Source organism: Mytilus galloprovincialis, chromosome 3 (genome assembly GCF_965363235.1).
Source record: "Mytilus galloprovincialis chromosome 3, xbMytGall1.hap1.1, whole genome shotgun sequence".
In the NCBI taxonomy this organism is placed as follows: Eukaryota; Metazoa; Mollusca; class Bivalvia; order Mytilida; family Mytilidae; genus Mytilus; species Mytilus galloprovincialis.
This window is the reverse complement of record NC_134840.1, coordinates 99,772,311-99,789,877: the sequence shown is the minus strand read 5'-3', so window position 1 is coordinate 99,789,877 and position 17,567 is coordinate 99,772,311. Positions and strand designations below refer to the sequence as shown.

Below are 17,567 nucleotides of genomic sequence, written 5' to 3'. Positions count from 1 at the left end.
AGTTCATAGCTACGTTATACATGTTTTTATGACGTAGTGAACATTCCAAACAGACATAATAGGTTAATGATATTATGATTTGGATTCAGCCGCCAAAACTGTGTATACATACATCATAGGCATACAATGAAACTGACTACCAAATTAACAAAGACGCCAAGAAAAGTGATGATGATAGCAGATCTGAAGATTTAATCGTAAATTTATTTAAACAAAATTTTCTAAATTTTTATTAATAAAATATAAAAACACGTTACAATTACACTAAGTATACAATATAAAAATCATCACATTTTTTCTAATCAAAATATATATACTCAACACTTATATCGAAGTGTTTAGATTAGAAACAAAATGCCTACAAATCCATGAGTTCTAATTTCAGGTATGTTAAAACTATAATATAAGCACTCTAGGATGGCGTGTTTTTTATTCGTCCCTATAATCACTTCATATCATTGATTGCTGCTCATGCTGGAAAAAGCACATTTATGTCTAAGATAACGTGTTGACGATACAGAAACATGTCGTTAGCTCGGTAATATTCTTCTCAGTACTTTTACCTTGCACCTATATATTGTGTTCAAGCACAATTAAGTCCTGGCCGTTTCGGTCTTGTTCAACTAACGACATTTATACTTTGCACTTATAATCAAAATGAAAATATAATAATAATAATGATAATGACTTTATTCAAAAAGGGTGACTAAATTAACGTACACTAATCTACCGTGAGGCCCTTCATACAAAATACAGAACAAGTTCTACAAATACTTCAATTTTTTTAACAAATAATTCAATCTACACGCTAATTTATAAATTGTGTACGCTATATTGTTCTTGTTATGAATATTGATATACTGTAACACACAGATATAAATATGAAAAAACAGATTAAGTTCAAAAAAATATATATATAAAAAAGAAATAAAATAACAAATCATGAAATAATGTTAATGCATCAATAAATAATACTCTATTAATAAAATTGAAAATCACTTTACAACTTTTAGGTAAATATAAACAGAAAAATTAACAAGATAAATTAGCAAAATACTAAAAATATGATAGATAAACATAAAGATGAAAACATGATATTTTTATATCATGTTGGATAAAATGCACTCTCTAATCTAATATTGTTAAGTGAATGTTAATGATATAGTTGTGATATCACTTAGAAACAAATACCAGTTGATTATTGCGCATCGTGATTGCATTGTTAACTATACTGCAACTCCCTACTACGAGATTGAAGGATGTTCTATTGTTTTTTTCCCCGCAGATTATTTAAAACCGCAAACCTTTAGGATTACAAAGGATGCGATAACAGAAACCACTACAGAAACACCAGGAACGGTTCCGGCCATAACAGCTGAATTGTCGGCCTCTGAAAATAGAACAATAAATTACAAAATGTTGTTATTTGAAGTATTGAAATATACTACTTGACATCAATTCGTTTTATCTCAACTAAAAGTTTCGTTAAAGTCTATTCCATCTCATATATCATTACTTATCTGTACATAGGCTGCGGGTTTATCAACCTCATTGAAGCTATAAAGGTAACGTCTTAGTTAAAATTTACAATTATTTTTCATAATAATCGAACGATATAATACAAATAGAAAATGATAAATCGGTCACTGAAACTACCGCACAGAGCATCAACAAGCGATTCCTCCAAACAAGATCAACACCACAAACGAAGCTATCAACTGTATTAGAAGCAAGCTGTCTATCTATAATCAGTATTCCCATACTTTTAGATGATTTTGAATAAACAAATAGCCATTTATTTTTTGTTTATTTTTTGTCTAATCGTTAAATATAGCACACAGAATAACAACTGTTGAAGTAAAACAATTACGCAATTAGGAAGGTTTGAATTGTTCGCTTTTTCAAACGAACATACCTGTTGATTGCTAACTAATGGTAAATAACAGATTTAGTCGTGCAAACAAACCCAACACATGATTGCAGACTTAAAAAATTATCAATTCTTGATTTGACATTCATCCCTAAGAATGCTTCTGCTTGTATGACTAAGGCCCCTTTTGATAAAAAATAAATAAAAAATAAGTATATAAATTACATACAACGTTATTTTGGAAATCTTATGACGTATTGTTATCAAAAAGTATATAAAAAACCAGCTGTTTGACTTATTAATAGTAGGAAAGAAATTAAACACAGGGACAGCGGTGCAATCTTTTAGGCTATCAAACCGTTAAGTATCAAACAGACAGTATGATTTTTTTTTAAAGAAATACGAGTGTCTGTGTGTACTAAATATTAAACTGTTATGGTATGCTTAATAGTTTGTTAATATAATACGAACGTCACTACTTACTCTGGGTAACAGGTGTAGTCTTTGATGTTAAGTGAGTACTTACTCTGGGTAACAGGTGTAGTCGTTGATGTTAATTGATAATCTTGAGTTGTACTAATTGTAGTTTCTACACTATTTGGGGTTGGAGCTATGGCGTCAGTAGTTAGTTTCTTTGTTGTTATGGCGTCGATAGTTGTTTGTATTATTGGTGCGTCAGGAGTATTTGTTACTGTTGCTAAAAAGGCATTGGTTGTTTTCACTGTTGTTACAGCGTCACTTATTGGTTCGGTTGTAATGACGCTACTTCGTGGTATTGCTGTAAGAATTTTAACAATCTAATACTTGTGGATTGATTGATCATTGTTTAGAATTAAAAAAAAAGTAATAAAACATAGCCCAAATCTCCAATTGTATTATTCGATATCATTAAAAATTGACTTCTTGACTTGTTACTACTGAGAAGTCTATTAATAATTCATACTTGTCATTGTTTTGTGAAAATGTTAAGTGCAGTTAGATTTAACCAGTATTGTAGGTCGTAGTCATTTTTATTTATGGTAGCCTCTATTGAAGCATCACGTTTTTTTTGTAAATTATGAGCTTATGATGTTCATTTGGGTGTAACATTGTAATCTAAGATACCGCTTTCTCCTGGCAGCCTTGTGCTTAAAGAAAAAGTTGTTCTTATTTGATTATACTTCTTAACAACAATTCATTTTACTGAACTCAAAGTTTCGTTAATCTCTATCCCAGCTCTAATAAGATTAGTTACATAGGCGTCGGGTTCGTCAACATTTACGTAATTATATATGTTTGAATTGAACGAACATACCTGTTGATTGCTAACTAACGGTAAATAACAATAACATACTTAAAAGTCGTTTAAACCATATGATTGCAAACTTATAACATTACCAATTCTTAATTCAATATTCTTACTTAAGAATGCTTCTGCTTGTATAACTAAGCTTCTTATGTTTAACTGTTAACCACTGTCCCAGGTTAGGGGGAGGGTTGGGATCCCGCTAACATGTTTAACCCCGCCACATTATTTATGTATGTGTCTGTCCCAAGTCAGGAGCCTGTAATTCAGTGGTTGTCGTTTCTTCATGTGTTACATATTTGTTTTTCGTTCATTTTTTTACATAAATAAGGCCGTTAGTTTTCTCGTTTGAATTGTTTTACATTGTCTTATCGAGGCCGTTTATAGCTGACTATGCGATATGGGCTTTGCTCATTGTTGAAGGCCGTACGGTGACCTATAGTTGTTAATGTCTGTGTCATTTTTGTTCTTTTGTGGATAGTGGTCTCAATGGCAATCATACCACATCTTCTTTTTTTTATATAAGGACCTTTTTGATAAAAAAAAAAGGAAGTATATAAATTACATAAACAGCGTCACTTATTGGTTCAGTTGTTACGACGTTACTTCGTGGTATTGCTGTGGAAAGTATAACAATTAATTGATTGTTGATTGATTCTTCATTGGTTAGAAATCAATAAATGTTATAAAACATGCACAAAATATCCAAATATACTTTGAACCACTCTATTATTTTATTTATTATTATTACTTTAACTGCTAAGTCAGTGTTTGTTATATCTATTTTGCGTGACTGTATTTGTGCATCCCGTCATACATTGAACGACAAAATTATTTCATGTCTACCTGTGCGAATTTCAAACGCGATATTTTACACCAGTACCCATACCCTCCTTCCTTGATGGGTGCATTTTACATAGACAAATATAATCGTATAATATAATCAAAATGAGGATGTTAATTTGATGTATGCCTTTTTGTGCTTCTTCGTTACATTTGTTGTTTTTATAGTGATTAAGATGATAACACAATGTTGACTGCTGTACCCCTATTTTTGACATTTTTACCTATTATGTCTGTTTGTTTTGTCCACGCATCGGTGACTATATAATGGAATTTGATGCGACTGTCATACAAGTGAGAGGTTTAGCTAGCTATAAAACCAGGTTCAATCCACCATTTTCTACATTTGAAAATGCCTGTACCAAGTCAGGAATATGACAGTTCTTGTCCATTCGTTTTTGATGCGTTTTGTTATTTGATTTTGCCATGTGATTATGGACTTTCCGAATTGATTTTTCTCTGAGTTCAGTATTTTTGTGATTTTACTTTTTGTATGACAAGATTTCTAAGGAGTGATACATTCGTAATATGTCAATGTGAATCACCAATCAAACATAAGTTTGTTATGTAGTAGACATTTGTATTCATAGAAGCCGTTATATGTGCAGTACGCCTATTTTAACTTTATATTCACTTGAGTGCACATCGTACATTTTGTAATGCAATAAAATTTTGAATGAAAATTCGGAATGGGGAAAAAGAGACAACAACCCGACCAAAGATTAGAAACAACCTAAGACACCAGTGGGTCTTCAAAACAGCGAGAAAACCCCGTACATTGGGGCGGACTTCAGCTGTTCCCTTAACATGAATGTGTACTAGTTCAGTGAAATTAAATGTCTACTCCAAAACATATAAATGAACTGAAAAAACACATACAAGACCAACAAAGGCCAGAAGCCTGACTTGGAACAGGCAAAAAAAAAAAAAGCGGTGGGATTAACAAGTTTTGTTAGATCCAAAACTGTCCCCTATACATCTAGCCAATGAAGAATAAACATCAACAATAATACGCACAGTATAACCCAGTTTAAAAAGATTTCCGTTTTCGTCTGATAGTTTTTTGCTAACAGTGTAGAGAAAGAATAAACTGATAATAAAGTGGATATTTCAAACATGAACAGTGACTATATTAGTACCTATACCTCTGCATCACACACACAAAAAACTACTATTCAACCCTCATTATCTCATGCATTAAATTAAGTGAATACTATCAAATCATCTTAGCTTTTATTATCTACTGGTAAACTGTAACAAAAAGCAAAGCAACCCACGAAGTAAAACAAATACATTAAATGATTCGTTTGCCCAGTGAAACGAAAAATTAAACATAGCACACTGAAACAGGTTCACAGTTTGTTCTTATGTTATCATGTTACGTCACCATTTAGGTGGATGATTTAGCGTTCAATACACACGTTTTACTCTGACACATTCCAGTCAAGAGTCTTTAACTAGGTGGATGTCATCATCTGCCATCTTTCATACCCCCAGTTATATAGCAAAACTCTTGAATTCAATATAGAACTTGCAGTTCATGCTCACTTATTCTATTGAATATATATAAATAATAAGTTGATAATGAATGTATGTCTGGCTTCATCAATGATCACACGAAAGTTATACTTCGTTGTTCTTCAATTGTATTGGACGGATCGTCGATTCCATGGATGAACTTACAATTTAAAAATGCTATACCCAGGCCCAAAGGGGGTGGGGTGGGAGGTGGTGGTAACTGACTATCCTTTAGAGTATAACTGTGCCGACATCACTTTCCAATTTATATTCTGTCATTACCAGCAATCATTGAAAACCATACTAAGTTTTAAACAGAAATATTGAAAGACATACCCTTTTCCCGACACGCTCAGAAAATGATCCTGTTCTAGACCGTATAGATAGATGCAGTTATAAACCCGGGGTTTAGACTGTATCTTAAACAATTAAATAAGCGATCCTGTTCTAAACACATACTTTGTTTTTAAAAATACACAGTTCTCACCAGCAGGACATGGAAAAGGGATCCTGTTCTAACAAGAAGGGCATGAAAAAGCGACCATGTTTTGGGGCACACTCGCACTACTAAAAATATTGGAAAAAAAAGTGTCCTGTACAAATCATACAAAATATTATTTTCTAACACGATTCACATTTTCACAACTAATGACTTTTCAATGAAAATATTTGAAAGTGCAACACTAATGTTAATAGTGTAAATGTGTAAGGGGGAGACACTGATTTGTAGTCGATAAATTTACAAAATAAACCATGGAAAACACTGGTTATGTTTTTACCCAAGTTTCGTAACGACAAAGTCGACTTAATTTTTTACATTAATCTGGACTTACATATACTGCTTTTAATTGTGCTTGCTTGCTGAGTAGAAGCTTTGGCAGCTACCGTTGTCATATCTGATAACGAAATTTGAAAAAGTAACATATAAACCTTAAAACAATTACCTTTCAAAAGTACATCAACCTTAAAACAATAACATTTTAAAAGCATTTGAGAGCACCTGCAGTTTTTGGTTGTATTTGTGTTTCTAAGTCTTTGTTTGTTTGCTATGTTTTGTCTTTCCGTCGTTTTACTTTTTTTTGCCATGCTATTTTCAGTTCGTTTTCAAACTATGAAGGAGGGGCGAAAGATACCATAGGGACAGTCAAACTGATTGATCGTAAATAAACTGACAACGCCATGGCCAAAAAAGAAAAACAAGACAAACAGACAAATGATAATATACACGACACAACATACAAAACTAAAGACTATGCAACACAACCCCCCCCCTGGATCAATGAATGTGTTTGTAGATAGATGTTTTTTCTGTTCTGTAAAATTTTTCCTTTTAAAATTGTCACGATGATGACTGCTGTACCCATAATTTGACTATTTTATTTATTGTGTCTGTTTAGTTAACGCATCATTGTAAATATAACGGAATTTGATGAGACTGTCATTAAAGTAAGAAGGTTAGCGCTATAAAACCAGGTTTAATCCACCATTTTTTAAAATGCCTGTACCAAGTCAGGAATATGACAGTTCTTGTCCATCCGTTTTTGATGCGTTTTGTTATTTAATTTTGCCATGTGATTATGGAATTTCCGAATTGATTTTCCTCTAAATTCAATATTTTTGTGATTTTACTTTTTTCTAAAAGCAAACACCCAGGATAAGATTTGAATATCAAGGCCCAGACCATTTCCAACAGATCTTTGGCTTTAATGAATTATTTCTTAATTAATCATATTTTTGATTATATAATAGCAAAATCAAAATAAGGACTACATTCAGTTTACTACTTCTATTTTAGCAGAACTTTGTCATTTGTTGAAATATGAACGAATTTATAGCCTTAATCTGGCATAAATGACTCATTTTGTTTTGTAAGTTTTTGGTATAAAAATTTCTTTCTATCATCTTTTGGATGCATGTTATTCATTAAGTTCCCTTTTCCCTTTAAAATATCAGACTGTTACATGTACATGTTATTTGTTTAACAATACTTTTACTATTTGGATTATTCAAAAATAATTTGGATTTGAAAGTGAACAATTTTCTATTATAAAAGAGGGAAGCAAGATACCAGAGAGATAGTCAAACTCATAGATTGAAAATAAACTGACAACGTCATGGCTAAAAATGAAAAGACAAAGATGTTAAAACTTTTGATTTAGGATTAAGTATCAATGCGCATATATGTACATATTCCTTACGTTTATTGCCTCAGTTCAAATGCACCAAAGTCGACACACAAACTCGTTCATGTACTTTCAAATAGAATAGTAGTGAAGAGTGAAAGATGGGTCTTTTGATCATTTTCCAAACAAACAAAAATCTAGTCTGAATCAGTGTCAAAATTGACCAGTTTTCTTTTGCAATTATTTTTCTGAAATTCTAACTAAATGTGGTTATTCAATGAAAAACAGCAACTGGACGTCATTTTTCCAACTTTGACTTGATACAGACTGGAGATAAGATCCTTTATCCTGAAATCAGCCATCTATTGTACAAAAAACAGGTATACAAATAAATTTTTGCTTTATTTGTACATGTACAAATTAAGTCTCCTGTTATCCCGCCTCCATGTTGAGCACGGGGTAATAGGGATTTTTCTTTGTGAACCAGTCATTTTGGGTGTCCTCTACGCGGTTTGCATTTAAACTGTCGATTTCTTTGAAATATTTGATACACTGATTTACATTTGACAACGAAAGTTTTGAGTGTGGGTTGTAAATTTCAAGATAAAAATAATATATGTACATTGTCGGAAAATACAAAAAAAATATTTGTACTCGCTACGAAACAGGAGTAACACTCGGCGGAGCCTCGCTTTTCGTCCTGTTTCTAAAGCTCATACAATTAAATGTTATATTTTCCGACAATGTACATATATTGTATATTTATTAGATAGACAAAGTTAATGTATTCAGTATTAAATATATGATAAATAGATATACATTTTTTACTAGCCTATACGTAACACGAATACTTTTGTTCGCCTTTCATTTGTTGGACTATGATAGAAATAATACGTACAGAAGACATTTAAGATATGAAATTATTATGTATTTGTAGAATACTACCTATACAGTCGGTGAAATTAAAGTCAACTACCAAATTGTTTGTCCCATCACAGGTTGCATTGGCATTCCCATAAATTAAAGTCAGATTTTGTAGAAATAGCTTTAGTTGTAATAAATCACAGCTGGAACAATTCAGTGGATTATCATATAAAGCTCTGTAAAACAAAGACACTACATATTATCGTTGAATTGATAATATTCAAAACGTGCATGAGGCATACACAATATCATAGCATCATAATTAGTTAACAAGGTAAACAATCAGTTTGCATTTCTCATGATTGCAAGTAGATAACGGTTCCACATACACAAGACAGCAACCGATAAAAAGCAATCTGTTTGGTTTGAATGCGGTCTTAAATTAGGTAATTCAACATTATATGAAGTTTTCAACATGATTTGTCATATGATTTAATAAGGATATAGATAAGATGGTTTAATTAAAATATTTCATTGAGCCTAATAGACAACTTTCGAGTTCGATGCATTTTCGTTAAAAACTTTGGTTTTAGTGAACGTAACTTGTGCGTTTAAGTGCGTCGTGACTTCCGTTTCAATGTTGAGCGAGTGGTTGAAAAACTATAAAGCTATATTGCACGAAGTATTGGGCAAATTAAATTCTCATAACTGACAATCTGCACCGCTGTCATTAGGGTATTGTGATTAAGTACCACTGAACAAACTTTATTTCTAGTTTATCCTGCACAATGACGATCACTAAGACGCTTGATGAACGTTTATAGTACAGGGATACAGGCGAGTCCCTCTATCTGGTAAATGACGTCACAAAGGCGCGTATAATTGACGAGTTTTTTCCGGTGACGGATGACATCGAAAGTGGTCTATTGTTTTAAACTTACGCAGAAATGTACATTGTATAGAAAAAAAACTGTTAAAAGTGTGCATAGAATAGCGATCGAAGAAATAATGAAGTTGAGGTTCAATTTGAAAATCAAGGTCAAAGCTTCTTCTTTATTTGTAGAAGCCTACCACCTAAATTTGTATTTGCTCCGTAGTTCTAAAATGGCAGGAAAACATGGCAATTGATTAAAATTTGATATCCTAAACAAAGAAAGTTATCGTAACAAAGCTATGTATCTCACTCATATATATCTAATTTTCTCTCAATTAGTTATAAATTTGTTCTTTTTCTGTCATATTAAAATTTCATGAAATAGTAAGTGCTTGAATTTTCTGAATATTGATGGTTTTAATGGGATAATTGGCTTAAAATGTGGACGTCCTGAGACGTTCAGTCAAAGGCTAAAAAAAATGAAAATGTGAATGTTCAATAGATTGGTTTGCATTGTTTTCTTGACTCTCTCTCTAAACAGTATGTTATTCCGTCTATAAATCGTACATGTACTAATAAAAAGTTTAATAACAAATATATCAAACATAAAGAAAAATTCGAAACGGAAAATTTCTTATCAAATGGAAAAATCAAAAGCCAAAGAAGTGACTCGGGATGTTTAACCTTAAAAATAAAATATATTGCTTTACCTTCTTCTATTAAATTATCTTTCCTGCGGGGAAAACTATAAGTAAGATTCAGATGTTCTGTAGCTACCGTAAAAATTCAGTTACAAGAATCAAAGATTCTTTGTTTTAAATCTTATGCGTAGTACATTTTAAATGTATAAGGACATGATATAAGAACGAGTTTTATTCAATAGGGGGAAATTGCAAGTTTTCTTTTCGAAAGTCAACAGAGGAAAAACTAAAAAGTAACATCACACAACAAGATGGTATATGAAATATGGATATAAGGTAAAAATGAATATAATGCAACAGCAAACCAACAAAATAATACGGTTATGTTCAGTACTTATTTACTTACAAGAATCGAAGAGAAAACCCTATGAATACTTTTGCATCAAGGTAGGTAAGCTCATTTTCCTGCAGGTACCTGCAAAATAACATGTCCAATGAACATCATCGATACAGACAGTTTTACGATGTAAAAAGTAAGCAACTTAAATAAGATAAAGCTGTTTAACCTCAAATTATGGTGGTTACATTATAACAGAACTCCAAAGAAAATTCAAAACTGAAAACTAACAAAAAATGTACTATCAAGCATACATTCCACAGTACAGTTTTCTGATAGTTTTGATAGAGTAATTTATAAAAGATGTAGGAAGTTTGTTCGATTTCTTTTTGGAAGGTTTTGTCTCCATCAATTAAAATGTATTTCTCGTAGCTGTCAACTGTTGTTGAAAATGAGGATATAGTTAATATTCTCTATTTAAAAAATTTCTATGGTCTTCTTTATTGTCAACGCTCCTGACTAATGTCTTATCAATTCAGTTACTATAATTGGAATACCTTTCTTTGTAGTTTTAAAAAAAAGGAACACCTGAACCGTATGATAGAACAATTTTCAACTTCTTTTCAAATCAAAATCGAATGGAGGACAGTCACTCTCAAAGATAGAAAAAAAAACTGACAACGCCATGGCTAAAAAATTAAAAGACAAACAGCCAAATAATAGTAAACAAAATACAACATAGAAAACTAAAGCCTAAGCAACACGAACCCTACCAAAAACTTGGATGATATCAGGTGCTACGGATGGGTAAGCAGATCCTGCTCCACATGTGGCACCCGTTTAAATTTACCATTAACATGATTAACAAAATAATATTTTGATAACCGAAAATTGCATAATAGTTGAAATTAATGAAAACTATTACCATATATATTTTTCTGCAAAGTGCAACATGTACAAATACAAAAAGATAAGAAATATAATATGTATGTCACATGTTTGTATATTTAATTTTGTTTTGCCAAATACAATTTACTTACACGTGCTTTAGATCCACCAAACCTCGAAATACATTTGCACTTAGCGTCGTTAAATTAATTCTGTGTAGGTATCTAAAAATAAATTAAAAAAACCTGCTTCATATCTTTTGCCATTATAACGCCTAAGAAGTGTACACAACAACACAAACAACAACAAAAAGGAAACTATAAATGTATTGTTTTATAAATATTTCTGATTACAGATATCCTTCATCAGAATGATTGTGATGTTAAATGAATCATATATCAGTCTACTTAGATCAAACTGTAACAATCTTGAAATTTATTGTAAAAATATTTATAAATAATTACATTTATAGTTTCCTTTTTTTGTTATTGGTGGTTTTAGGCGTTTATATAATTTTTTTATTGTGTACATGTATCGTTACTCGTAAAGATCCAGCGCACTCGTGGGAAAAATCGTTGACTATTATTCAGACGTTTTATATATATATATAAAAGTTCATCAAAATTGACAATATCAAACGTTATCAGCCAACGAAAGTAGTAAAACAAAAACTGTCATAATATAATCTTGACTTGCTACAGACATTTTCCGAAGTAAGTTGTGGGTTTAACCTGATTTAATAGTTTACTAAACCTCCTACTTGAAGGACAGTTGTTTATGGTTATTTTGACAAAATTAGGTTAGCAACCTAAAGAGACGTAAAAGGTTAATGTGATATTAGTTCGGATCCAACAGCACAAACTATGCAAATATACATCACAGACATGCAACACAATTGGCAACAAACATGCAAATAAATTTGAAAGAAGACGCCAACAAACGGGTCTATGTAGTTGATAGTAAATTTGACCAAGACCCTAACAAAACTGGCAAACATTTTTTAAAACTAACAAACATTTTTCAAAACTAACAAATTATACAAAGAAGAAAATAGATTTAAAAATGAAGTTTGACATAAATTAGGTACTAGTATACAGAGTCTTGTAAGATATAATGCTACAGCACACTAGCAGGTAGAAATATGTTACTTACATAGTTTCAAGATTCGTACCGTTGAATAGATCTGCGTCTAGCGTGGTTAAAGGATTGTTAAACAGAGACCTGAAAAAATATTCAAAAATGATCTTACCTCATTACATTTGTCATTCTGTAATACAAATAGATGTATGAAGAAAATAATAGTCAACATATGGTAAGATAGAGCAATTTGACAAGTTTTTACTCATGCACATGTATTGACAGATGTTTATTATACAATAAATAGTCAACACTCATGTATGCCTTACACTTTGTTCACTGATATAAACTTGATTGTCAGCTATCAGAGGATTTTATCGAAATGGTCTCTGTGAATTTAAGAAGTTACCATTTTTACAGTAACTCGGTCGATAACAATGTAAACAGACTTAAACTGACTTATTATATCATCACCAAACAGTCTTTGAACAGTGGCAATGTTTTTAAGGTCTCTTTTTATTTCCAGTGAGACAATTATTCATAAGTCACCAAATGAACAAGAATTTATTCCGAGTGGTAGTAAGCCTTAGGATTTGACAATACATGATAACAATGTATCTCTAAGAAATGTTAGATCTTCAACATTATGTCGAAGTTATATAGATATATTTTTTTTATTAAGCTGAATTAAGTAAATTGAAAACGATTGTCAAAATGAGGAAAACATTGCCTAATACGTATATTCACAAAATATTTATATTTTTGAAACATCAATTTGAAAAACGGTTTTCCAAATCGTGGAAGAAATGGCATAAAAAAGTGCATTTACCAAAAAAGAAATTAGATATCAATGAAAGAAGTTTTAAGATGTATTAAATATGTTTAATTAAAAATATCTAAAATTTGAAACTGACACTTTTAGTTAGAAGAGCATGAGTTTAAAAAACAAAATAAGCTGAAATACTAATTGTTTATGGAGCTCCTTTTTGAGATATTTAAAATTCCTTTTTATAAATAGTGGGAAAAGGCTGACACAGATTTTTAACTTATACATATTTGCATTGGTATTATTTTCGTCTCAAATAAATAAATAATATATCTTGAATCTGCTTAAACTTTTGTAAATGGCCTCTAATAAACGATTGAAGTCCTATATGACAAAAGAAATGGATGGTATGAGGCAAAACATTTTACGCTGTATCGGAGGAGAAAAACCAAGAAGTAAAAAAATATCTGAAAAAAAGTCCTAAACCTCAACTATATACGAAAGATATATCACATCAGCAAACCAGCAAAAAAGATGACAAACATATTAGTTTGCTAATTAAATTTACTTACAGTACGGTAAGAGCCACCAAGCCTTGAAATACAGTCGCATTTAGCATGGTAATTCGATTGTCATCCAGGCGCCTGTAAAATGTTATTATATTTATAAAGTGTTGTATTTGGAGGGAAAACTCAAGATGGCTGACAATGAACATCAGTAAAATTTATAAGTATTGGTATTTCTTTTAATTGTGATTTATTTTCCAGTGAGGTGTAGTGTCAGAATGTGTATTATTTTCGTTTGCTCAATTACATTAGAATCATGACTTTTTTTCACGGCTCCTGATTGATAATTTAAGTTTCATAAACGGAAAGACTGAAACCACCTCTCCACGGACTGCAGATTGTGTTCGTATTAAGAAATATTTATCGAGCAATATCAGATAAACCAAACTAAAGCATCAACAATTTAAAGTTTAAGATAGGTTTACATTACGATTGGTTTGGGTATAAAAAAGTAGAACGTTATGTTAGAAAATCGTTACGTTTTCTCTTTTAAAGGGAAATCACACTATTGTTTATACGCATCGCTCTCGGCGCCGCTATAGTGTCGTGACTGTATTATGACGTCGCCGTTTTCGAGTCCGTCGTAAAGGTTGCTAATTTATAAAATAGCGAGCCTCTCAAAGGGACGTTCCACTAAAGCAGGAAAATGATAATAAACATATCATGTTTTTTACAACTGTTATAATTAAATTAAAAATACGTGTCCATAAGGAAGGGTCTGATTGTATTGGGGTTTACGGAATACACAATAATGAGTAAATACTGCAGAAAAAAAAAAAAAATATTAGAGAATGATGAGGTGCTAAAATATAAAGAATAAAAAATATTGGTAACACAAACTAAATATTAATAAATGAATGACCCTTATCCAGACACTTATGATAAAAAGAACATATCAATGCAAAACACATAATCATCATGCATAATCAACACTAAGAATGTTGGAAATTCATAGCATATTCAATATACTTTAGTAACCTCTCGAGCCATTTTCTCGAAAACAAAGCCAGTGACATACTTTTTTTCGGCAGCGTATCGTCGCGATGCGGTATGTAGGGTTCAGGATATATTTTCGGGGGCGGGGGAGGGGGAGGGGGATATTAATAGATCAAGAGTAACAGCATGTTCACGTACAGCTTCCGAAATCTGTAGTTTTCTGTTCATCAGAGTGTTGTAAATAAGAACAATTTGTTTCGACTTTCATTTTTTTTTCATATCACATGCAGGAAACGTCATAACTATAGTCTTCTATACTACATGTATAAATAATTCATCAAAAATCTCATTCCATATTTGTATTTATCCGGCTCAGCCTGTCGGGTTAATACAAATCAGGGTCAAAATTAATATGTTCTAGTTCTGAATATGCATTAAACTTGCCACTGGACGTAAATTATGTTTGCAGTGCTATTTGAAATCGTTATTTATTTCACATGTGACGACAGAAATTATCAAAGTGTAGTCCATCTTTCCCAAATGTTCCTTTGACATCTTACGCCTCTTACTTTTTTTTTAGTTTTTTTTTGGGGGGGGGGGGGGAAGCATGGAAATGAGTGATTCTTATTTAGTAATCAGGTCTATTGAAATATTAAACGTTAATAAAATAACGCTAGTTGAAAATCATCCAAAACTTTACATCGGTTGCTGGCTGTCGAACTCAAAGAAAATTTAGCACCGTATTATATTGTACATCATGTTGCTCAATCTTTCTTTAATGCTTAAAGTTTGTTCAGGCTAACATAATTTTGGCACAAAAATAAATCATATTTTGTTGTATTTCTCCAAACTGTCATTAACGCACTGTAGGACCAGCAAGTTAAAAATAAGGCCGCTATAGACGTCAAATAATCTGGGAATATCAAACACTATGCCTAGTTTTATATTTTTGTACTATTGATTAACTACAACAACAATAAAATGCTTCGCTGAGAGCAGCATGATACGCCCGCAGATGTTGAACCGTGAACAGTTGGGGCACGTTTGGACACAATATTCGAGCTTGATACTGTCTGAGTTTGGATTGTGATCATCAAATTTTTGACATAATATAGGTTTCTGACACAAAATATATGTGGTCGAAGGTCTTAACAAACTATTGTGCAAAATATGACACCCTTCCCCCCTTCCACAACTCTTAGAGTAATTACCCCAAAACTCAATCCCAGCCTTCCCTTTGTGGTATGGAACCTTGTAATGCATTTTTAGATAGATCCATACACTTAAACACATTTTGTTGTCAAATAGTAAAACTAGTAAAATACTTGTTTTTGGCTCCTAATTCCTGAACGTTTCGGAAGCAATTACATGTACCCCAAACTCAATTTCAGCCTTTCATTTGTGATATGAAACCTAGTGGTAAAATTTCAGAGAGATTCATTACTTCTCAATGTCATATTAGAAATTTATGAAAATCAAAACGGAATTTACATCAACAGATATAAATAATTCATCAAAGTTGTATGATAATTGGTGAAAGCATTTTAGAGTTAACGTACAAAAACTGGAAAATCTCCCCTTTTTTAATGATTAAAATCCCATATCTCGGAAATAAAATCGAAAATCTATAAAATTCTAAAGGGAGCTTACATCAATAGATATGAACAATTCACCAAAGTTTCATGAGAACTGCTGAAAGCAATATTGAGTTGTTGTCCGAAAACGGAAAAATCCCCCTTTCATAATGAATAAAACCCTATAACTCGGAAACATAAAATCAAAAATTCATAAAAAACAAAAGGGAGCTTACGTCAATAGATATAAACAATTCACCAAAGTTTTATGTCAATTGGTTAAAGCGTCCGACATGATGACGACGGAAGGACAGACGGACAACGATATACCATAATACGTCCCGTAAACGAGCGTATACAAATTTAACACGTACTATACATTTGGCTTTAAAAGTCTACATCAATAGAAATATTTAACACACACACACACACATGTATGTATGTAGAGTTACATGTCTTAAGAGTACTGCTAAATAGTAACCAACACATTAATGGTCCAGGTCCGTCTGGTGAAAGAATATTCCACTCATATAGACAAATGTTCTGTGCTGATGTTTATGTAATATTTGCCACTGAAAGCTTTGCAAAATTCAAGAAAACAATGGAAAAAAAAACCCAAAAACCAGTAATAATAGTTCAGATGTAGGTTCGTGTTCAGATCACTCAATGTGATCACTTGGCTGTAGACAGTGATACAGTGAGATTGTCGAATTCCGACCATGACTGAAAAGGTCAACCAGTTTTTTTAATACAAAGGTAGCTGATTAGCTCTTGATTCTTCGGTTCTTTTGAGAGAGAAAATGGCCAATATGATATAGCAGAGAGTGCTTAAATTGGCACACAGATTCAATCAGTTATATTCAAATTAACTATCATTAATCAGTTTTGGCAAAAAAAAGTACATATACCGTAATCAAAGATAAATGTAATAAAAGAATATACATTTAAAGAAAAAGAGGTGCACCCACAGAAAATAGAAACTGCAATCTTACTCTTAATTTCATCGGATCTCAAAATTTTAACTCTTACCAGAATTTGTACTCTATCTAACAGTATAACTCGGAAATTTCTAAGTGTAACTCGAGCTTTGACTAGAACTTTTACTGGAATAAATGTTCGAAATCAAAATAAAACTCGAACTTTAACTCAAAATTTCACTGAAAGTCGAACTTACGTTGGTGCGATTATGGAGCGTTATGTAATTACGGGAATGTTAACCAATTTTAAATTTCTTCCGAAAATGGTGCCGTTAAGGGCTTTTTTTAAAGTGCCGAGTTTGTGGCTTTTTAATACGGTATTTCAGGTTTTATCTTCCCGGTGCGAATGGACAAGTTAGTGAATTTATTCTGTTTGTAGTCTAAATGGAACGTGTTACTTTTCAGCCCGGATACACTCAGTATTCCGA

The 17,567-nt window shown here is 31.9% G+C and overlaps 1 protein-coding gene across 1 annotated transcript in view; it reads right to left on the bottom strand.

The window, feature by feature from the left end:
- Window positions 1-343: 343 nt before the first annotated feature.
- Window positions 344-17,567, bottom strand: part of LOC143069521 (uncharacterized) — an 82,374-nt gene continuing 65,150 nt past the window's right edge. The window contains exons 11-18 of the mRNA XM_076244201.1: window positions 13,659-13,730; window positions 12,396-12,464; window positions 11,396-11,467; window positions 10,425-10,493; window positions 8,585-8,739; window positions 6,350-6,412; window positions 2,397-2,648; window positions 344-1,390 (exon numbers count right to left, since the gene is read on the bottom strand). Of these exons, the coding sequence (XP_076100316.1) occupies window positions 1,287-1,390; window positions 2,397-2,648; window positions 6,350-6,412; window positions 8,585-8,739; window positions 10,425-10,493; window positions 11,396-11,467; window positions 12,396-12,464; window positions 13,659-13,730 (856 nt within the window). The 3' untranslated portion in view covers window positions 344-1,286. The remainder of the gene's footprint in view (window positions 1,391-2,396; window positions 2,649-6,349; window positions 6,413-8,584; window positions 8,740-10,424; window positions 10,494-11,395; window positions 11,468-12,395; window positions 12,465-13,658; window positions 13,731-17,567) is intronic.